Consider the following 23,793-nt stretch of genomic DNA (forward strand, 5'->3'; position numbering starts at 1 on the left):
ATGTTGAAACGTCGGTACATGACTCTGCAGCATGTACTCCAACAAGATTTAAAGTATGTGAGGCACATGGTGAATATGTAGCAAGTGGATTTATTTTCCTTATTTCAGCCTGGACCCCTTTAACTTTTCCTGACATGTTCGAGCCATTGTCAAAGCCCTGGCCTCTGCAATCTGCAATGTCAATGTGGTGCTCCTGTAGTGTCTTCAGTAACATCTCTGATATTTCATGGCCAGTCTTGCCACTGAATTCTTCAAACTGCAAGAAACGTTCAGTTACATCCCACTGATCATTCTCCTTCTGAACAACATATCGCAACAGAATTACATTCTGTTCCTTGTGGGAGACATCAGGAGTTGCATCACATATTAATGAGTAAAAAATGGCACACTCCCTTTCCTTCAGTATTTCTTTCAAAACCCTATCTCCACAGAGTTCTATGAACTCATTTTGAGACTCTGGGCTAAGGTAATGGGTCACTCTGGTGCTTGGTCTTTTCTCCTTAACTTTTCTCAGATGATCATTCAACAGAGGATCGTACTTGGCTACAAGCTCTACAGTGCCAAGGAAGTTACCATTCCGTACATCACCAAGCGTTTCTGTGCTCCCTCTGAATGGCAAATTTCTTGAGGCCAGAAAAAGAGTAACATCTAATATTCTCTCAAGAATAGCTTTGTTTCTGTCAACTTCAAGTTGGATCTCTTGTTGCAGATGGCTGTCTATCCCCTTTGCTTCTATCAAAGAATATCTCAGATTTTTCCACTTGAGGTAGCAGGTTTTGTGCGCCTTGCAAACTTCATGGTCAGGGAATTTGTTGTACATTCTCCGCCATTTGAGATCTGATATTTTGTACCCTGCTTTGGTGTTAAGTGCACTGGCTGATGGTTTTTTTAGGCCGTCAGAGGAAAATAACATGCATGGTACACAGTATATTGCCTTTGCACTTTCACTGTACATTAACCAGTCTCTCTTCTGTTTTTCCCGTCCATTTGTTGACTTTGTAAACTCTAAATACTCTGGAAATTTCCTTCCATCTGAATCCTTTGGCATGATCAAGGTCAGATCTCTTTGAGTAGCTGTGGTTAGCTTTTTAACTATTATCTCACGATCGTGGTCTGTGAGCTTCTCTGGCCATAATCCTGGGTCACATTTTAAATATTCTTCCTCCTTGTTCTCTCTTTCCTGTCTTTCTGTACTTCCTGTGCTCTGACTGTCTTCAGCAGTTTCATGACTGCAACAGCTTTGATTTGCTTCACAATTCCCTTCACTATCTGAAGTAGCCTTGCTTTGGGAGCTTGGACCTGGCTCTGTCAACAGCAAAAGTGACATAAATTGAGTTATAAAAAAATGTAGCCTATATTTTGCTATTATATAATTGAAATAGCCAAGGTGTTTTTTTTTCCCCATATTTCTATTTTATTTTCACAAATGATAAAGATGAACAACAATAGACACAATCAACAATAACAGTCACGTGACAACAACAAAAGCATCACAGATAAAAGCAAGACAAGCCAACAAAACAAAACAAACAAAAACCAAACAACAGCCATACTGACACTATGGTAGATGCACACTGTGCATACATAAGTAATTTGGCATTCATAATGAAGTAACCTTCTGCATACTGCACAGAAAAAATTAAACAGAAAAAAAGTATCTGTGTTCTTGTACACCAAGGAAGGATCTTATGCTGACCCAGAGCTCCTCATCTAGCTCCCCAAGGTGTTTACTCACTCACCATCAAAGGCATCATTGGACTGCTGGGGGTGAGCATCTGCTGTGGGGTCAAACTCAGATGAAGCAGGCACTGCTGATTCTGGAGCAGCAGAGGATAAAGGTTTATTGTTAAATTATATATATTGTATACAATAATGGTGGGAGTCAGTAGCTCAGTCCGTTGGGACTTGGCTTGGGAACCAGAAGGTGACTGGTTCAAGTCCTGATATGGATAAAATATTTTTAAACCATTCAAAAGTCAGTGTAAACTGTCCAAAATTCTAAATAGTCTTTTTTTTACTTTGTTGTTGTCAAAAAAACAGAACAACAACGACAAATCTTTGAACAATTAACTTTTTTTGTATTTAGACTATTCAAATGTCCCACTAATGACACATTTTACAAGACCACATTGAACACATCATGAAAACGTAACTGACCTTCGTCAGATGCTCATAATTACTGAGTAGAAATTGAATGGGTCATAATACAATTGAATGCAGCCTCTGAATGGGCGCTTACTGGAGCACTGTCCGACAGTGTTATGTGCGAAACACACAGTCACGGTGGTAGCCCCTAAATTAGTAACGTTCAGTTATAGCTACTCTAGGAACCGTCGCTCTACAATGACCTGGCGATTTTTTTTTTAATGAACTGGCGACCTGTCCAGAGCGGGGCCCGATGACAGCTAGCGTAGGCTCCAGCCTGCGCCCCGTCAAAGGTAATATTACAGACATTAAATGAATGAACAAGCAGGCTAATTGTTTAAGCCGCCCTCGGTAGTTTACTCTCACCATTCTTAAAAAAAAAGGTTTTGATGTCTTGGGCCCCTGCTCTGCTGTTCCTACACCTGACCTCTTTCTCAACTCTTTTCTGGTGTCCAGACTTGTGTTTTTTGGGGGGCATACTGACTCTGCTGCAGTTAGCTTCTCTACCGGCTAGCACTTAATTCCGATGAGGAAGAACCCCGGGAAGAAAGAGCCGCGGTGTGGACCAAACCATTTTCTAAGAAGGGGCCAGGGGGGTTATTGAATAGAATAAACATATATATAGAGTATTGTACAACTTGTGGCTTTGTTTTAATTTGGATTCATTCGTATGAATATATATTAGTTCAGTGCATAATCATTTTGTCATAGAGGCTACTGGAGCAGTGTGTGGGCCCTGGCTGGCTGTGGGCCCTTAGAATTGTCATCACCTTTCCCCCCTATACGACGGCGCTGATACTGAAGCAGTTACTCCAAATAGACACACAATTGGACAGAGTGTAATCTCAGTATTGAGTATAGATGTTATATCATTGACAATATCTTGCCAGAATTGTTTAACAGCAGGACAATTCCATAGCATATGCATTACTGTTCCAACCGAACCACAACCATGCCAGCACATATTTGACACCAAAGGATCAATTTTGCTCATTATTTCAGGGGTCATGTAAGCCCTATGAATTACTTTAAACTGGATTATTTTATATCTGACACATTTTGAGATGGTTGTACTATTTCTAAGTGCTGCATTCCATTGTGATTCGGAGATAGGCAATCCCATGCCACGTTCCCATTGACATTTAGTTTGTAAGTTTGTACATGGGTTCCTTGCAGACAGTAATTTATACGTATATGGTAGACACAGTGCCTTTTCTTTTTATGGCTACTATTAGTTTGTTCTCCAAGTCTTTACTCGTCCCCAGCTGTATACCCTTGGACACCAATGATTTCATAATAGAGTAGATTCGATTGTATGTTAAAAAATTTAAAGTTATTTTTTTGCCACAATCTGTCTCTAAGTGTTTCACCTCCGGCTTTAAACAAGGGGTTATGCCACAGTGGGCATGAAGGTAGTGAGTAGCCATTAAAGGACAGATGCTTATGTAGGATGGTCACTTTTTCACATGAAAACTTGAAACATGAAAAACACTGGGTTCTTCAATCTGATTTTAGAGGGGTTGTACCATAAATTTGTTGCTGTCAGATCATTATTATATTTTGGTATTCACTGTTCCTCCAGCCAATCCCAGCTTCAGGTCTGTCTGTCTTTATTGTGTGTCCATTGTAAAGGATATTGTGAGTTAAATGCAATATAGTACTGGTAGATGTCTGGTAGCCCCATTCCACCACTAGACCTTGGTTTGGTGATTTTTTTCTGGCTAATCCTAGGTTTTCTATAATTCCAAAGGAATCCAAAAAGTATTGTGTTAATTTCCTAAAACCAGCTTGAGGGGAACTTTAGTGGGATAGAAGATATTAGAAAAGTCAGCCTAGGTAAAAGATTAATCTTGATTATTTCCGATCTGCCCCAGAGGGATAAAGGCAGCACGGTCCATCTCTTAGTGTCCTCCCTCATAGTCTTTAATAAATCTGGAGCACTCAACCATTTTATCGATAGGGGCCTGGATCTTGATTCCCAGGTACTTAATTCCTTTTAATTGCCAGCTAAAGGGGGCGGTACCTAGATTAGATTGAAAAGTTGAGTTGCTAAGGGGGATGGCTTCACTTTTATTATAATTCACTCTATAACCAGAAAATTTACCAAAATAGTCAATGATCTTTAACACCTGTGGAATTGATTGGCATGGTTTTGATAATGTCAATAAAATATCATCCGCGAAAAGATTGGCTTTGTATTCATTATCACCGACTCAACACCATATATTCCCTGTTGAGCTTGCATTGCGCACGCCAGTGGTTCAAGTGCTAAAATGAAGATTAGAGGGCTCACAGTACAGCCTTGGCGAGTAGAGCGATGAAGCTCAAAAGGGTTGGACCTAATTCCATTTATTTTGACAGTGGAAGTTGGCTTAAGGTACTGTGCCCTGATCCAGTTCATGATAAAGGGGCCCAAACCATACTTCGGTAGAGCATAAATCAGGTATTTCCATTCTACTCGGTCGAAGGCCTTCTCGGCATCCAGCGACACAGCTATTGCCGGGTGCCGAGAGGTCTCCGCCGCGTACATGATCTGAAGAAGCCTTCTCATATTGTTGGACGCATAGCGGCCTTTTATAAACCCAGTTTGGTCAATATGGATCAGAGAGGGAATTACCTTTTCAATTCTCATAGCAAGAACCTCGGCGAATATTTTGTAATCCGTGTTTAGGATGCTCAGTGGTCTATAATTCCCCATCTGGAAATGGTCTTTGCCTGGCTTTGGTATCAGGGATATCGAGGCCTGCCGCATGGTTAATGGTATGGATTGATTTGAAACAATGTCATTAAGTAACATTTTCATGATGGGGGTTTGCGCACCATGGAAGCACTTAAAGAATTCGCAACTATAACCATCATCTCCACAGCACTTTCCAGTAGATAATGATTTAATAGCTAATTGGATTTCGTTTTCCAAAATTGGACTATCAAGCGAATCTTTTCCGTGCACAGAGAGAGTTGGAAGTTCAATATCTTTGAAAAAACGTTCCATTTCCTCTTCATTCCCACAACATTCTGTTTGATATAATGAACTATAAAAATCAGTGAAAGCTTCATTGATATTAAGCTGATCAGTAACCAAAGCCCCATTACTATTGTAAATACTTGAAATTGCTTGGCAGTTTTCTTTTTGTTTCAATCTAAGTGCAAGCATTTTACCTATCTGCCTTATCACCAGATTCATAATTTTTACGACGCAGCTGGAATAATGCAAATGCGTTTTCTTCATGTAATATGACTTTAAGTTCTGTTTTAGCACCATCAACAGCTATTTTTAACAAGGTTTTAGTGGGGTCCATCATGTGTTTAGATTCTAGCTCTTTGAGTTTGTTAGTTAGAAGATTCTACATATATTATACATGAATCTTCATGTCAATGAAAAGTTTAGCACCAAAGCCCAGCACTGTGCCTCTCCTCAAAGTCCTCCGACCTCAATGACTGCAACCACACCAGATTGCCATTAAACGTCAAAGTCACACATAAGCTTAAAAGATTGATGCTGAAACTAAAACCCTCTTAACTGGAGTATCAAAACATTGTTGAGAACGAAATCAGCGCTTACCCGATCCAAGTTTAGGTCTGGGTAGCTACTTAGGATGCCAAGGTTCACAATATAATATCGAAGCTGTCGGAGCTTTAGAGGAGATCCAGAGACCCAGATATTCGGGCATGGTGTGAGGAGAGATGGGTGTCTATTTGGTGGCATTTTGGTTAAGACAGCCACAGGTGTGTGGGGTTGTGGCCTATAATGACCCTGCAAAGGTCTAGTCTTTGGTGATAGGGTGCGCTGTGAGGACTATTGAGTATGTGAAGAATGTCGTGTCCCGGAAGTAGGAGTATCTGGGTCTCTGGATCTAGTCTCTGATCAGTCATCTGGCCTGTGATTGCACACTCAAAAAGTGTGGGTAGCATCACACTTGTTCTATCCAGTTATGCTACTATAAACACTGTGGCCCTTCTCTCAGATGTTTCAGTAACTCCTGCACATGTGTGGATAGTTTATGGTGAGTCCTATCTTCTAATTTGAAAGTGGCTTGTCTGGGCATGTCTCTTTACCAGGCAGATTTGGGAAGAGGTTCTAGGCTCCTTACATTTACTAAAGACTGACTGCTGGCTGAGGTGTCTCTCCTTCATCTTTCCTGCCATGCTCTGAAGAGGAATCGCCCATGTTCTGTTGAGGGAATCCAGGGTGAAGTGATGCAATGTGACCATCACCCCCTTCTAAAGAAAACGCTGGACTCCAAGATGTTCTGATGTGGAGAGAAATTTATTGAGAAATTGGCAGGATTACATAGAAGAAATCAGTTAGCCTAGCCTTTTGTTGATCAAGCAAACTTAAACAAACAAAACAAAAGTCTGCTTTTTTTTGTGGCTATGTAAGCATTTTGTTATCTCGCTGCCCACCTGGTGGGTTTTTTTCCACTTCCACTGCAACACACATTTTTACACACAGTATCTTATATTGTTAACTGAATTGCAGCATCTGGCCTACTGAGGCTGCATACCCTGCACTTTTGTACCCTTTTCATTAGATTTTACATCCATATCCTTTTCATTAGATTTTATATTATAGGTTATGATTCAGTATGGATTATATTTTGGTTAGATCACCGGAATTATTAGACGGACAAACATTCACACATACAAAAACAAACTGAAACTATGGATTTTTGGAGGGTCTCTCACCATTTATTTAATTCAATTCACTCAACAGCACATGCAATAATGAAACCATACAGAATAATTGAAAAATAAACACATGAATTAGGGAGGAAAGCGTACCTGATGCCAGAAAAGCCATGCTTTTATTCTATTTTAAGTAATGGATTAATTTTCACAACACCGGTGAACATAGTGTTGCATGTTGTAAACTCTGTGTCTTTGAGGAGACACCAGGACCGGCTGAGCGGAGGGTCATTAATATAACGGTTAAGTACAGCTTGGAGACTATAGCCTAAGGCCATTGAGCTGGCCTTTACCGTTTCTGAGAGTGGTATACAAATCTCAGAAAATGCCACTGACCTGCTCTTTCGTCACGGTCTTAAGGTCTAAAACTACATCTTTATCCTGACACTAGTCTTCAAAGCATTTGACAGCTGATCTCGTTTGCTTAATGGTGTTCTGTCCATGTTTTTTTTCATGTTCATTAACCTCCCTCTGACATATCATGGGATTTTTTAGATTAGAAAAGAAGATTGGCAAAATGTACAATAAATGGTCCACAGAGATGTTTCTGTCCACAAAATGTACTTGTGCTTTGTGAAATATTTTGAAATTAAATGTGTGTGTGGTCTGTCTGTGATTGATCTATCAGTACTATCGCAAGGATACAGTTCCGCCTCCCAGACGGCTCATCCTTCAAAAACCAGTTCCCCTCACAGAGCAGACTGCAGGAGGCTTGGCACTTTGCTGTTCAGGTCTGTCTGACTAACTTATTTCCATACTTTCACTTTGCTTCTACTTATAAGTATGTTTGATTATTTTTTATTGTCTCTCTGAGAGGATGAGATGATCTTTATGACATATATCTGGGCAGCTTTGAGTATGTTTTGCCTTTTTTGTCTGACGATAAACAAACTATTGTGACCATGTGATGCAGATAAAGTTATCAGACTGTTTCCACTGCAACAGTAGAGAGAAAAGGGTACAATAAAAAGGTTCATGTCTGATGAGATCTATCTGACTGGAATGATGCATTTATAGCTATTGGAGCTAATAGGGAGTGAGGTGATCTATTTTATTTCTGTTTAGTTTGATCTGCTCCTTTCATAAAAACCTGCTCTGCAGCAGGTAAGCAGTACAGCATGGTGATGTAGGTAGCATACAAGTGAGACATTTTCAATTTGAGACTGTCAATCCCCAAGAAAGCTGGATAACTCAACAATCTTGCTCTATGATATAGGCCCCTGGTGTTAAATATCATGAGCATCTGGACACAACTGTGACGTCCTTAGGTTTCCACATCAGTCAGACAGTCACATCTTTCAATAATGTGAAGGTAGACTTAAGTGTACTATATGGCACTATAGATCTATTCATGTTGGTCCCTGTGAAATATCTTGTGCTGGTTATATCTCAGGAAGTGGGAAACCGCTATGGGAACTTCTCCCTGGCGACCATGTTCCCTCGACGAGAGTTCACCAGTGAAGACCTGAACAAGACTCTGCTGGAACTGGAACTGGCTCCAAGTGCTTCCATCGTTCTTCTGCCAGTGAGTAGAAAAGAGACAAATCCCGCAGGTTATAACATTTATTCGGTACATATGAGACAAGTGACAGACTGTGAGTAAGTGAGAGAAGGCAGGGCTACGTGGGCACTGCAGTGGTGTACATTTCAGCTCGCTGTTGGAGAGAAGAGTAAGTGACACTGGTAAATGGGTAAAGATTACGTGTAAAATGAGCAATGAAACCTTTTCAAATATTTAGGGGTGACCCCGAATAGTCGACTATTCGACAATTCGCTCCGAGGAGCCTGATTCTGCCAATCTCATAGTCGCATCGTCGCAAAATCAATGGATTATTCCATTCTGGCTATGGGGGTGCTGAATGTCTGAGTTTTACATATAGATGCTTGGTTTCTCCCAATAAACCATGGTTAATAGCCTATTTGAGTATAAATTTAAGCCTATTAATAAATCCTGTTGCTAAAAATGTGAAAATAACTCATGTGCGTTTAATCTGTCTCCTTAGTGTGTGTGAATAACCCCCTCCCCCTCTTAGACTCTTTACAGGATCTTGCACCGTCAGAGCACATCTTGGCTGGGCTTTAAATCTATCTGTGCGTCAGAAATAGTCTGCTCCTGTTTAATCATCAGCATCATTTACTGTGAATATTTGCCCTTTTGTTGTTTTTTTCATTATAGACGTTCAATCCGACACAGTCTGACACAGAACTGTGAAAGTGAAACTACAGTTCTAAAAATACCTTCAGCTATTGTAAAAGATACAAACAAAACACATTTATGTTCTAACAACAAATACTTTTAATAAGATGCTCCTATCAGAAATCAGAAATCACATCTCTCAGTAACCCTCTGCCTGACACTCGTGGATGCGCTGCGCCGGACTCACGTGCACCCACCGCCGTCTGCTTCATGTCCATAGCGCGCAACCACGGATCAGAGGGTTTTTCATGACCAAAAAAACCTGATTTGATCATCAGTTCGACTGACCAAAACATGAAGAACCAGATTCGACTATAACATTTTTTAGTAGGGGACACCCAAATACAAATATTAAGAAATGATATGCATCGTTAAAAACAATGTTTTTCTAGAGCATTCTGTGGAAATTAGTTCTAAAAAAACGTGAATGATTGGAGAATGATGACCACTATCCCCCTTAACATAATCCCTTCTCTCTAAGTACAAATGCACATGCTTAGCGTATGTCGAACCATTCCTTAAATTTGCCTCTTGTAAGAACATTATTTTTTTTGCTCTCCCTTCCAGCAGTCATGCAGACCTGCTAACTCAATTATCCAGTCCTCTGGTGATGGTATCTGGGCAGTTCTGGGTAGACTCCTCTACCCTCTGCTGGCTGTATGGAGATTCCTCAGTTCCTTCCTGTTTGCAACCCCACCCATTCCTGGAGCAGCATCCAGGGGCCCAGGCCACCAGTCCAACACTTATTCTAACTCAACATCCGCCTCTGACAAAGCAAAGAGGTGAGGTGCAGTGCAGTCACTGCTTATGTCAGATAGAATTACATGTACTTCACAGTATACAAATTCTCCATCCAAGCAATCAAAGCAGGACCCAACGTGTGCAGCCTGAGGATCGACAGATCCACGGATCCAAATCAAATTCTGTGTGAAATTGATGTGAAAAGATGTATTAAGCTGTCAAATGAGATCTGAAATGTTTAACACAACATAAGGAAACAGCTGATTAAATAAAATGGGTTTTTCTTAATACCAGAAAATTGAAGAAAATTATGAATTTAATTTTATTTACAGTGCCAAATCATAACACAAGTTTTCAAGACACTTTACGGTAGGTCTAGACCACATTCTGACTTATTTATGATTTACCCAACAATGCCCCCCATGAGCAGCAAAAAGTTGCAATATCTATATACATTATTAGAGAGGGAGAGACACAGAGAGAGAAAGACAGAGACAGACATTAGCTGTAATAATATGAATATGACTTACAAGTGGCAGTGAATAGATATGATTAGTACAAATAATGGCAGTTTTGGATAATAGAAATTTGAATAACAATAAATATGGTTGTGAATATGACCGAAAGAACGACATCACGGGTACAAGTGGCTGAAATGGGTTTTCTCAGGAGGGTGGCTGGAGTCTCCCTTAGAGATAGGGTGAGAAGTTCAGGCATCCGTGAGGAACTCGGAGTAGAGCCGCTGCTCCTTTGCGTTGAAAGGAGCCAGTTGAGGTGGTTCGGGCATCTAGTAAGGTTTTTCCAGGCACGTCCAGCTTGGAGGAGGCCTCGGGGAAGACCCACTAGGTGGAAAGATTATATCTCCACAATGGCCTGGGAACGCCTCGGGATCCCCCAGTTAGAGCTGGTTAATGTGGCCAGGGAAAGGGAAGTTTGGGGTCCCCTGCTAGAGCTGCTGCCCCCGCGACCCGACCCTGGATAAGCGGTTGGAGATGAGATGAGATGAATATGAAAGTATGATATTGTAGGTACTATGCCTCTCAGATTATGAGGCGGGAGACTCAATAACTGTAAGGCAAGGCAAGTCTATTTGTATTGCACAATTCAACAACAGGATATTTCAAAGTGCTTTATATAAAACATTAAAAGCATTGGGGAAAAACAAATGCATAAAACACATAAAAGGTCATTTATAACATATAAAGGATTGTTACAGTTACAGAAGTTACAGTGCAGTTTACTGAAAAGCAGCAGCAAATAGAAAAGTATTCAGTCTTGATTTAAAGTGTGTTCCAGATATGTGGAGCATAAAAACTGAATGCTGCCTCTCCATGTTTAGTCCTGACTCTGGGGACATAGAGCAGACCTGTCCCATGTTTAGTCCTGACTCTGGGTACACAGAGCAGACCTGTCCCATGTTTAGTCCTGACTCTGGGGACACAGAGCAGACCTGTCCCATGTTTAGTCCTGACTCTGGGGACACAGAGCAGACCCAGAGGATCTGAGAGGTCTGGATGGTTCGTAGCTGAGCAGAAGATCTGAAATGTATTTTGGTCCTAAACCATTCAGTGCTTTGTAAACCAACAGAAGTATTTTGAAATCAATTCTTTGACAGACAGGAAGCCAGTGTAAAGATCTGAGGACTGGAGTATTATGATCGACTTTTTTGGTCTTAGTGAGGACTCAAGCCGCAGCATTCTGAATTAACTGCAGCTGTCTGATGGATTTTTACGGGAGACCTGTAAAGACGCTGTTACAGTAGTCGAGCCTGCTGAAGATAAATGCATGGACTAGTTATTCCAAATCCTGCTGACACATAAGCTCTTTAATCCTTGATATATTCTTTAGGTGATAGTAGGCTGGCTTTGTAATTGCTTTAATGTGGCTGTTTAAGTTCAGGTCCATGACTACACAAGCTTCTGGCTTGGTTTGTGGTTTTTAGCATTACTGTTTGTTGTTGGGTGTGAACTTAGTTCTTTCTTGGCTCCAAAAACAATAGTTTCAGTTTTTTTCTTTATTTAGTCTGAGAAAATTCTGCTCCATCCAATCATTGATTTGTTCAATGCATCTACACAGTACTTGTACTATAGTCGCCTGTAGTTATGCAGATTGGTGTGTCATCTGCATAGCTGTGGTAACATATGTTGTTGTCTTTCATGATCTGAGCCAGTAGCAGCATGTAGATATTAAACAGCAGAGGCCCCAGAATGAAGCCTTTGGGAACTCCACATGTAATTTTTGCCCATTCACATGTATAATTACCTATAGACACAAAGTAGTTCCTGTCATTCAAGTAGGATTCAAACCATTTTAATACTTTGCCAGAAAGTCCCACCCAGTTCTCCAGACGGTCCAGTAATAAGTTCTGATCGACTTTGTCGAATGCAGCACTGAGATCCAATTACACTAAGACTGAAATCTTGCCATTGTGGAACTATCAAATTAAATATTTGAAAAAGAAAATTAATAAAGAAAAATTAATAACTTTAATTTCTCAAAAACTTCACACGGAGAACCCATTAAATGTAGGGCCTTGACTCACGTTCAGATTATGAGATTGAGTATTCTCAATAAATTTATCGTTAATCAAGTAAATATTAGCTATCACCAATAACTATCAAAGATAATAAAAATGACTCTAGTTAAACCAGAGTTCCTCTGGGCACCACCGTCATAGACGGAGTGACAACTAATATAAAAGTCTCATTAAGTATATTAAACTACTAATTAAGGGTTGAACACTGATAAATGTAATAGTTTAATCAGTTGAAGGATTTAAAAGTTATTTTCTTAGTAGAGGCTGGCTCGTTCATCTTTGAGTAATATTAAATAAACAGACATATGGTAAACACAAACATTTATTAACAAATTAATAAATGCAACAAACAAAACACAATAAACTAACTAAAGTGTGTGTGTGTGTGTGTGTGTGTGTGTGTGTGTGTGTGTGTGTGTGTGTGTGTGTGTGTGTGTGTGTGTGTGTGTGTGTGTGTGTGTGTGTGTGTGTGTGTGTGTGTGTGTGTGTGTGTGTGTGTGTGTGTGTGTGTGTGTGTGTGTGTGTGTGTGTGTGTGTGTGTGTGTGTGTGTGTGTGTGTGTGTGTGTGTGTGAGACAAAGAGGAGAGGTGTGGGGCTCGGACCCCTGCAGAGATGCTGTGAACATTTACACAAAAGCCAGCAGGCTGAGGACCTCAGAAGTTCTAATTCAGGTTATAACAAAGTTACAGTTCTGTCTAGCCGTTCATACAGTCTTATAACATGTTAAAATGCCCAGTTGGTGATTAGTTACCAGTCCATGAGATGAGAGATTTCGTGGCTGTTGCTCTTAGACCAAAGAGGACTCAGATCGCTCTTTGTCCTGCTCAGTTGAGTTGGTAACCTGGCTGGTGATCCTACTCCATACAGGCCATGTTCAGGGCCTAGGGACAGCGGGCAGCTGGTCCCTGGATCCAGCAGGAGAGCGTAGAGTTGAGTGTGGAGATAGGAAGAAAGGGTCCAAGGAAGAGAGGCCAAGAGAGAGAGGAAGGGGTCGCCTACAGTTTTATAGACACTGATGATGTCAACATCAGAGGTCAGGTCAGCCAATGAACTGACAGTTGGGTCCCTTGGAGAGTTCACACCTGGGTGTGACCTGTTGTGGGGGAAGGTTGCATGGCAGGCCTTTGTCTGTGACCATGCCCTCAGGGGCAAAGGCTGCCAGGCTTTCGGGCCTAGTCTTTCCCTTTGTTTGATCAGGCTGAGGCCTTCTCATAATCAAACTGAAAGTGCATGTTAATCCAGAAATTAACAATTATTTTTGGGATGCCGGTTGCACCTACAACCTTAACAAGAGCTGTCTCGGTGCTGTGATCCGGTCTAAAACCTGACTGGAAAACATCCAAACAGCTGTTCATTATCATGAAGTTGTTCAGCTGCTTTAAAACGACTTTTTCAATGATTTTGCTAAGGGGAGGTTTGATATTGGTTTATAATTGTTTATCAGTGAAGTGTCCTAAATTGTTTTTTAAGAGAGGCTTGATAACAGCAGTTTTCAGGGCCTGTGGGAAGACACCTGAGAGAAGAGACGTGTTTACAATCTGTAGAAGAAATGAGGCCATGCCGTTTGATACATCTTTGAAAAGGCCTGTTGGGAGAATATCGAGGCAGCAGGAGGAGGATTTCACATGTTGTATAATCTCCTCCAAGTTCATTGTTAATCTCATGAAACTGTGCCATGGTATTTGAGTAAGGGTTAGGTGGACACATGGACAGCACATGTCCTGCACCTGATCTGGAGGAACTGACTGTTTGCCTAATTTTTTAAATTTTGTAATTGAAAAAGGAGGCAAATATATTGCAGGCCCTGGTGGAAAGCAGTTCAGGTGCTACTGACACAGGAGGGTTTGTTAGCCTGTTGACAGTAGAAAACAAGGCATGTGCTTTATAATTGTTTTTGGCAATGATGTCAGGGAAGAAACATTGTCTTTCATCTCTCAGTTTCAAGTTGTAGATTTTTAGTCTTTCTTTATAGATGTCATAGTGAACCTGGAGATTTGTTTTCTGCCACCTGCGTTCAACTTTCCGACACGCTCTTTTTTTCTATTCTTAGCAACCTGAAATTTCTCCAGAGACCACTTTCACCTTAATGGGTGCAAGGGCATCAAAAATTTGTGTAGGTTGGTTTGACGTCACTGAGCTGAGAGGTAGGACTTGCGCTGAGCTCCCAAGGCGCAAGATGGCGTCTCGGTGCAGGTGGCTACTCCTCACAGCTAGTTCAGGAAGTTATTGAGAGCATTGGCAAAATTACTAGAGGAGTAGATGGCCAAATTTACGAACGCACTGGAAGTTATGACAAAGCGGGTGGAAGGAAACAGTAAGAGACTGGACGAAGCTGAGGGCCAAGTGTCCCCACTGGAGGACATGCTAGCTACTGCTGAAAACAAGCTCCGGGAAGTTGAGAGGAAGTTACCAATTGTCACTGAAAAAGCAGACGGCTAGGAGAACAGGACGAGAAGGGACAATCTCAGGGTTGTTGGCTTAAAGGAAGGATCTCAAGGTGAGCAACCTGTTGCTTTCTTTGAACGCTGGCTGCCGAAAATACTGAGCTTGGATACTAAACTGGGCATATTTAAGATGGACCATGCGCACAGAGGGCTCGGACCCGCACGCAGCGACCGCCCCAGACCCTTTATCATCAAGCTGCACAACTCCGGGGAGAAACAGCGGATCATCGCTGCACTGAGGAAGAGACGGTAACTGACATATGAGGGACACATTTATGGATGGATTATCGTGAACTGTGCAGCGATTACCGCTAGGTAAATATACAGTATATTTTGTGGCCAGATGCCACGCGGTAATTTTAGTTTGAACTGCTGTATTAAAGTCCAAATTCAACTGTGCACATTAAGCTTGATATAGCCATACTGCACTTATATGATAAGTCAGGGCTGTAGGCTGTGATGTAAACTCAAATGGTTAAAGGGGGATTCAAGCTTAGTCTGATTAAAAAAAAAAAAAAAGGGTTGTGTGTAATTTGGAGTGGTGGCTACAGCATCATAACTCCTGAGAAGCTTTAATTATTGTTCTTGGGCTCTAAAGGATGTGAATCTGTCATGTGAATCTGGGTCATGGGGGCAGGAGTATCTTGAAGAGATTGAGGCTGTTGCTCTTCTTCAGTGTTACCTGCGCTTTCAGCGTCATACAACCACTTGTAACTGTTACACAAACCTGGTCATTAGGTCCGGGTTTTTTGTTTTTTCTTAGGCCTGTTGATGCTTATCTTTTTGTTCAATGTCTATCGTTCAGAGGAATTTTTTTGTTTGCAGTGCTCTGAAATGTAAGACTACCTCCTCACCACCATTATACCCTGCCAAATATATATGTATCTTTTCATTGTTCAGGACCCTGAATCTTATTTGGCCTCTACATTATTGGAGTATCTTATTTTCATATAAATACCACACGTGACATTAAGATTATCTCTCTAAATGCCAAGGGGGTCGGCTATGTTGTCAAAAGTCAGAAGATTATTTCTTTATTAAAAAGAGAGATCGCCCCCCAAATCGCCCTTCTACAGGAAACACATTTGACAGATTTGGAAAACACTAAATTAAGGAGGAGCTGGATAGGCCAGGTGTTCTATTCATCCTTCAATTCACATAGTAGAGGAGTAGCCATTCTTATTTATAAGAAATTACCGTTTACTCTCAACGAGAATTAGCAGAGTTATCGTAGGCCCTCTGAGTTATGTGTTTTTGGACTCCTTTAGGAAAAGATGTCTCCCTCCCTCTTTAAATTTAGCCAATACATCTTTAATCCATCGTGGACAGCAAGATACTTTCTAAAGTTCTGGCCAGAAGATTGGAGAATTATTTACCCTCACTTATAAATGATGATCAGACAGGCTTTATTAGGGGGAAGTTCTCGTACTCTAATGTTAGAAGACTTCTTAATGTGGTACAGTGCTCCTCAGAGATGCGACACCGGGCACTAGCTATATCATTGGACACGGAAAAGCCATTTAATAGGGTGGAGTGGAAGTTCATGTGAGATGTCCTGAGCAGGTTTGGATTAGGAGAAGAGTTTGTAAATTGGATAAAACGTTTTTATCACTCACCAGAGGCCTTTGTCTTGACCAATGGCATGCGGTATTCTCCCTTCCTGCTTTGTATAGGGACAAGACAGGGCTGCCCGCTCTCCCCCCTCCTTTTTGCTCCCATTTTAGAAACACTTGCGGAACGCATTAGGAATAGTAAGGAAATACACAGCGTTACTATGGGCAAGACCACTCACAAGATAGAATTATATGCTGACGACGTTTTACTTTTTCTTTCCAAGCCTGAGGTATCAGTCCCGGTTACTATGTCAATTATAAACTTATTTGGTTCCATATCTGGCTATAAAGTAAATGAAGGGCGCACTCACACTGTCCATCCGTACCATGCCCCTTGCTTTAGGGTACTTGTCCCCCTCTCCCTCATAACATGTCACATGCATTGATTGACGTCATCGCGATGCGTCGCTTTGTTTACAAATCTTTCCAAGGACCTTGGAGTTTTTGTGCATCTTGTCCAACTTGTCCATCTGCAGTAAACACTTCACCTCCGCATCACACCAACATGAACCTTTCGCCGCCATTGTTTTAAATGTCCGCACATCGTCCATCCTTTCTTTTTTCTATGTTCGAACAGGTGCACATAAAATTACGTCAGAACCGCAGTAGGCCTAGTGCTTGTACAATTGCGCACGCTCGTGCTCGTGCATGTGCAAACATGCTTACAAAAGCCCACCTCTCGCGAGCGGTCCATGGCCGGCAAGCGTGCCGCATCTACGCGAGGTACGGTTGCACTCATGCTGGTCAAATGAACTAGACTTTAGCTGTGAAACCTGTTTGGGCACGGTACGGTTGGACAGTGTGAGCGCGCCCTTACACAAAATCTGAGACCATGCCCCTGGGGTATTAGGGTTTTACAAGCTCAGACACTAATTTTCCGTTCAGATGGGCCACTTCAGGCTTTGTTTTTCTTGGTATTAAAGTGTCACCCAATGTTGAGCACTTAATTTTGCACCTACAATAAAAAAAATAGTTAAGAATGACCTTGAGCTATGGAATGACCTTCCCCTCACGTGGATGGACAGCATCAGTCTCATAAAGATGAACATACTCCCAAAGTTGCTTTACCCTATGCAGATGTTACCATTATGGTTACCAAAGACAGTTTTCCTAGATTTAGAAAGGTCCTTTTCACGATTTATTTGGCACAATAAAAGACCCAGAATCAGAATTGAGACTTTACAACTACCAGTGGAATGAGGGGGCTTGGCCCTACCCAATCTGAGATATTATAACTGGGCCTGCCATACCCGAATAGTCTGGGACTGGCTTCAGTCTCATTTAAAATCTGAAGCTGGTATTGATGAATGGGTGTCATCTACCTACTCCAGCTTTGTAGCCCGGATGTTGAACTGCTGGCTGTTGGACTCCGTCCATACTGTCTTCCCAGAGAGATCCCCCATGTCATCACTGTTGTTCTTCCAACAGTACAGGAGCTGTCCAAACAGAGAGGAGAGGACTCTGGACCTGATGTATGCTAACATTTAGGATGCATACATCTCCTCTTCTCTCCCCCTTCTAGGCAGGTCCGTATATCCATATCATAACCTGGTTCATCTCAAACCCTATGTTCCTCTGGTGAAGAGGAAGCCTTTGACCACACGGACTGTGCGGAGGTGGTCTGAGGAGGTTCATGAGACACTGCAGGGCTGCTTTGAAGTGACTGACCGGCCTGCACTTTGTGAGCCGCACAGGGAGGACATCGATGGGCTCACTGAGCGCATGAAAGACTACATTAATTTTTGCGTGGACTGTAATGTCCCAGCTCAGGCTGTAACTTGCTACGCTCATAATAAAGCCTGGATCACCAAGGACATTAAGGCCATCCTGAATGAAAAGAAGAAATCATTAAGAGATGGCAGTCGTGAAGAGGTCAGGAGAGTGCAGGGGGTTCTCTGACTTAAAATCAGAGAAAGAGAAAATCAAAGAAAGCTGGAGAACAAACTCCAGCGTAACAACATGAGGGATGTTTGGAGTGGCATGAGAACCATCACCGGGTTCCAGAAGACTGGTAGCACAGGGTTGGAGGACCGTGTGGACCATGCCAATTAACTGAACCTATTTTCAATAGGTTTGATACTGCAGCCCATCCCCTACATGACTCTGCTGCTAGCTGCCCTTCAACTATTGCCACTTTACCTCCCCTACTCCTCCTCCTTACAGACTTCTTGACTGCCCCTCACCACCTCACTTCACACCTACCTTTTCCACCCCTCCCCCCTGCTCTACATCATGTCCTTCACAATCTGATGACGTCAGCCCTCCCCCAACGGACATCTCCTCAGTGTCCTTCACGCCTGTTCTGGTGAGAAGGTGACGAGACTCCACTCTGGCAAAGCTGCAGGCCGCGATGGCACATTTCCCAAGGTGCTTAAAGCCTGTGCCCCCCAGCTGTGTGGAGTACTGAGTCAAGTCTTCAGCCTGAGCCTGCATTTCCAGAGGGCCCCTGTGCTGTGGGAGACATCCTGCCTCTGGCCTGTGCCGAAGACGCCGGGTTCCAGTGGCCCTCAGGACTACAGACTGGTGGCCTTGACGTCCCACATCATGAAGACCATGGAGAGACTCGTGCTGAACAGAGTCTACAGTCATCTGGACAAGCGTGCGAGCACTGTGAGAGTCATGTTCTCTGACTTCTCCAGTTAATTAAATACCATCCTTGTCCTGGATTGTGGATTACCTGATGGGCAGACCACAGTATGTACACCTACAGAACTGTGTGTCTGACAGAGTGGTCAGCAACACTGGAGCCCCATAGGGGACTGTCCTCTCTCCCTTTCTCTTCACCCTCTTGAAACCAAGATTTCAACTATTGCATTGAGTCCTGCCACCTTCAGAAGTTTTCTGATGACTCAGCAATAGTTTGCTGCATCGGAAAGGGGGATAAAGGTGAATACAGGACTGTTGTGGGCTACTTTGTTACTTGGAGTGAGCTGAATCATCTGTAGCTCAACGTGACTAAAACAAAGGAGCTCGTTGTGGATCTGAGGAGGGTGAAAACACCTGTGACCCGTGTCTCCATCCAGGGGGTCCCTGTGGATACTGTTGAGGAGTAGAAGTACCTGGGGTTGAATTCCAATAATACGTTGAACTGGACTAGAAACGCAGAGGCTGTCTAAAATAAGGGCTTAAGTCGACTCTCTTTCCTGAGGAGGCTGAGGTCCTTTAACATCTGCCGTACGATGCTGAGGATGTTTTATGAGTCTGTTGTGGCCAGTGCAATCTTCTTCGCTGTCACATGCTGGGGCAGTGGGCTGAAGGTCACAGACTGAAGACACTGATCAGGAGGGCCGGTGATGTTGTGGGGGAGGAGCTGGACACCCTGATGACCGTGGCAGAGAGGAGGATGCTGTCCAGGCTCCGGTCTATCCTGGACAATGTCTCCCACCCTCTCTACGACACACTGGCCCAGCAGAGGAGCACCTTCGGCAGAAGACTCCTCGCACCCAGATGCACCACAGGAAATCTTTCCTGCCTGTGGTCATTAAACTATGCAATTCATTCCTTAAAGAGCCTGTCACCTCCTCTCTGTGATTCAGACTCAACCACAGACAGTCTGTTCTTTTGCACATTAGTCTGGTATTTTTGATCTTGTATATACATGTACTTCACTACTGTAAATATTAATCTCTGTAAATTTAAATTTGATATTTTATATATACAGTATATAAAGTTATTAGTAATAGTTATAGTTATATATATATTCTGTTTTTCTTATATATGCTGTCTATATGATATTTGTTTTTGTATATCTGGGGTTTTGTAACGAAAATAATTTCCCCCTGGGATTATTAAAGTAATTCTGATTCTAATTCTGAAAGAGCAACATCAATCACAACAACCTGGGTGAGTAGGTTTATGTACACTCTAAAACCCATCGAATCCACTAGAGAGATAAACGCAATACTAAGGCTATTATTATTATCAACGTCCACATGAATATTAAAATCTCCTACAATGATTACTTTATCAGATTTAAGGACTAAATTTGACAGAAACTCTGAGACTCTTCAGATAGAAAATCAGAGTACGGACCAGGAGCACGGTACACTTTAACAAGTAGAATTGGCTGCACAGTTTTCCAGGTTCAATGTGAAAGACTAAGAACAAGACTTTCAAATAAATGATAATTAAGTTTAGGTTTAGGGTTGATTAATAAGCCTGAGTCATAAATAGCAGCAACGCCTCCTCCTCGACCACTGCCTCGAGGAATATGAGTATTAATATGACTGGGAGGAGTGGATTCATTTAGGCCAACATATTCTTCTGATATCTGATATCAGATAATTTATTAATACAGCTTTAGATGACAGAGATCTGATGTTTAAGAGTCCACATTTTATTTTCGGGTTTTGTTGCATTATCGCAGATTTTGTGCGTGTGCCTGTGCGGGGTCCTACCATTTTGAAATAATAACTGTTGGAGTTCAGTCAGATTCTGTGGTGAGCACTGATGGACTGCACTCTTCAAGTCCATCCACAGATGTTCTGTGGGATCAAGGTCAGGGCTCTGACTGGGCCACTCTAGAACATTCACCTTCCTGTCCTTTAGCCACTGTGTTGTTTTTATGGAGGTGTGTTTTGGGTCATTGTCATGCTGGAAGGTGAACCACCTGCCCATTTTCAAGGGTCTAACAGAGGGACAAGGGTTTTCCTCAAGAATTTGGGTGGACTTGGCAGCATCCATTTTCCCTTCAGTCCTGACCAACTGCCCGGTCCCTGCTGAAGAGAAACAAGCCCACAACATAATGCTGCCACCACCATGCTTCACTGTAGGGAGGGTGTGTTTTGGGTGGTATTCTGTGTTTAGTTTCCACCAAACGCAGAGCTGCTGGTGATTTGACAAGTTGAATCGCTGGTGACGACATCAGCCGGTTACATTTGCAACAAGACGGGTCAGTTCACACCGCTACAACTTTCACCTGCGCGGTCGAAAACAGTTGCGTTGCGAATTTTTGGTCTGAACTAGGCTTAAGATACATGTTTTTAATCGTGATTAATTAATTACAATTACAATTTTTTAACACACCACAGTCACAATGCTCCTCAGGCAACCAACATGTCGCCAGTCAGCACCAGTAATCATGTTTACATGACTCATGTTTTAATTGTCTTTGTATGTTGCATGTTTCCCCCTTTTTCTTCTAATATGTTTACATACAGTGGTCCCCCACCCTCAAACACTCAACATTTATGCATGCATTAACAAAACACACACACAGTATCCTATACAAAACACTGTTTGCCCCACGACCGCCCCCCCTCACTTCACTAGTGCCTTTTATAACATTTTGTCTACTGTATATTTATATTAACGTAGTTTCCTGTATATTGCACATATTTTACAGTAAGTCCTTTACATTTCACATTCTCATCTCTTGTTTTTATTTATTTATTTTGCAATGTTTAGTGTTTTTCTTTTCTCTCTCTTTTGCACAGTTTATTTTGTATTTTTTATTTCTTTGCACTATTTAGAATGCATAAATTGGATATGTTTTGTACTTTTACATATTGCAGGAATTGACAATAAAGCTGACTTTGACTTGATCTTTCCAATGAACGATATATGCATAGATTTTCATCAATAAGTATTGTCATGAATTATATTTGTCAGCTGGAACATTTGCAGTACTGGAAATCAGGCAAAGCAAATTAAATATCAACCAAATTATCAACCACCCCACCAAAATGCAAGTGGGGATGTATGCCTTTCACTTATTCACTGATTGTAGAAGCACAGATTTAAAATCACCTCAAATTCACCACATCTTCCTTGCCAATTTCAAATCATGGCAAAGAGGAGTTGCCTTCTTGATTCATCAGGTCAAAAGGTTCAACAGGTCCTTTTGTCATCAAGTATCCCCAGCAATCTATTTACAATTGCTTAACTTTATGGACCCTATAAAGATACCCATGCTTCTTTCACTTTTTTTACTACTACAATGTACTCGGGTACATCATTCATCTTTCAGAATATATTTTTTCTGAACTAGCAACTCCCTCCACCCTGAAATTTAGTAAGTAAAAACTAATAGTCGTAGTAAAAAGTATTATAAGCAATCAAACACCAGTTACATTTTAGCTCATCAGAAATCACCAACAGAAATTAACCAGATAGACCAGATAATCTTGGTCGTCTGCTAAATGACCAAGATTTTGACAGTGACTTATAAAGAGTGTGGACATACTTCATGGAAATATATTATTATTTGAAGCAAAGATCATTAGATAGTTATTGAGATTATTGAGTCAGTTATATGACTTTGGCACGTCTGTACTTGAGCTAGAACCGTTCTGTATATTTGATCCTTCACTCACTGTGTATCCTGCCATTTTCTTGTGTCCACTCAGAGAAGCTCTCCCCAAGCTCACTCTGGAGAAGCGGCCCAAGGACTTCAAGAAGGATGGGAAAATCTGCAGGCTCAGGACTCAGGAAGACAGCGACGACGACAACAACACCTGGAACGGGAACTCCACCCAACAGTTGTAGGACAGTAAAAGCAGCTCTCTCTCCATCTCGCTCTCCTGATGTTATGCATTCAGTCTGAGCAGTTCAAGGTTTCTGTTGCACTTTGAGCTGATCCTTTTGGTCTCTCCTTTTTTTCCCCTGTATCCCAGGGTACGCTCCTGCACCTCACCTGCATCAGTAGATCAGTAATAATCAACAGAACCTCCTTTGGGCTTAAGCTGAGTATTGTGTTGAGATGACATGATTCTGTCTCCTTATCCGGGCTCAGGCTACATCAGCATCCTCTCTTGTGTTTGTAGCTCATAGGTTGATCATTCTCAAATCCATCAGACAGGTTTTAAATTACCTTGGTGAAACTGTGACTGGCACCAAATTTTCTGAAAAGAGCGAATTGACAGTAGACCTTACCTGAAGATTTTCTAATCTAAGCCTGGCTTAACATTAAATTATTGAATCACTGTGATTTGGAGTTGTTTAATTTACAGGAGTGAATGATTTCCAGTGACCCATGCAGATTATTGCCAGTGGAATAAAGACATTTTCGTTTTAGATATATTTTTTAGGTATATATTTCATCAGCCCCTAGCTGAGGACTATGCATCTGTAACTGTTTGAGGTCTACCAACATGGTGATGGTGCACACACACACCTTAGCAGCATCTCTATTGGTAGAAAATGGGTGACTACTGTAGTTCTCTTGATCCAACAATGAAAATTAAAGCAGTCTTTTTTTTTCCAAAGAAATTGAATTGTGTCTTGGTTGTTTGTACAAGAATTGTGTCTTGGTTGTTTCACTTGCCCTTCCTCCTGTGTCACCGGTCTGCTGTGTTCCCTAAATATTGTGTCCACCTGTCACCCTCCCTCATGTGTATATAGTCCTCGTCTTCCCCTGTCCTGTTGCCAGAGTGTATCGTCTTGTCGTGTACCTCCAGCCATTACCGCAGCCTTGCCTTGTTTCTAAATATT

At 41.9% G+C, this 23,793-nt stretch overlaps 1 protein-coding gene across 2 annotated transcripts in view; it reads left to right on the plus strand.

Annotated features, from left to right (window-relative positions):
* ubxn4 (UBX domain protein 4) overlaps window positions 1-23,567 on the plus strand; it is a 63,588-nt gene extending 40,021 nt beyond the window's left edge. Inside the window, exons 10-13 of one of the 2 annotated variants that reach the window (XM_083928728.1) lie at window positions 7,460-7,562; window positions 8,225-8,356; window positions 9,596-9,810; window positions 22,710-23,567. In XM_083928728.1, coding sequence (XP_083784854.1) covers window positions 7,460-7,562; window positions 8,225-8,356; window positions 9,596-9,810; window positions 22,710-22,848 — 589 coding nt within the window. In that variant the 3' untranslated portion in view covers window positions 22,849-23,567. The remainder of the gene's footprint in view (window positions 1-7,459; window positions 7,563-8,224; window positions 8,357-9,595; window positions 9,811-22,709) is intronic. The other variant, XM_083928729.1, reaches the window with a different exon arrangement.
* Window positions 23,568-23,793: the final 226 nt, after the last annotated feature.

This window comes from Echiichthys vipera (genome assembly GCF_963691815.1).
Source record: "Echiichthys vipera genome assembly, chromosome: 2".
Classification (NCBI taxonomy): Eukaryota; Metazoa; Chordata; class Actinopteri; order Perciformes; family Trachinidae; genus Echiichthys; species Echiichthys vipera.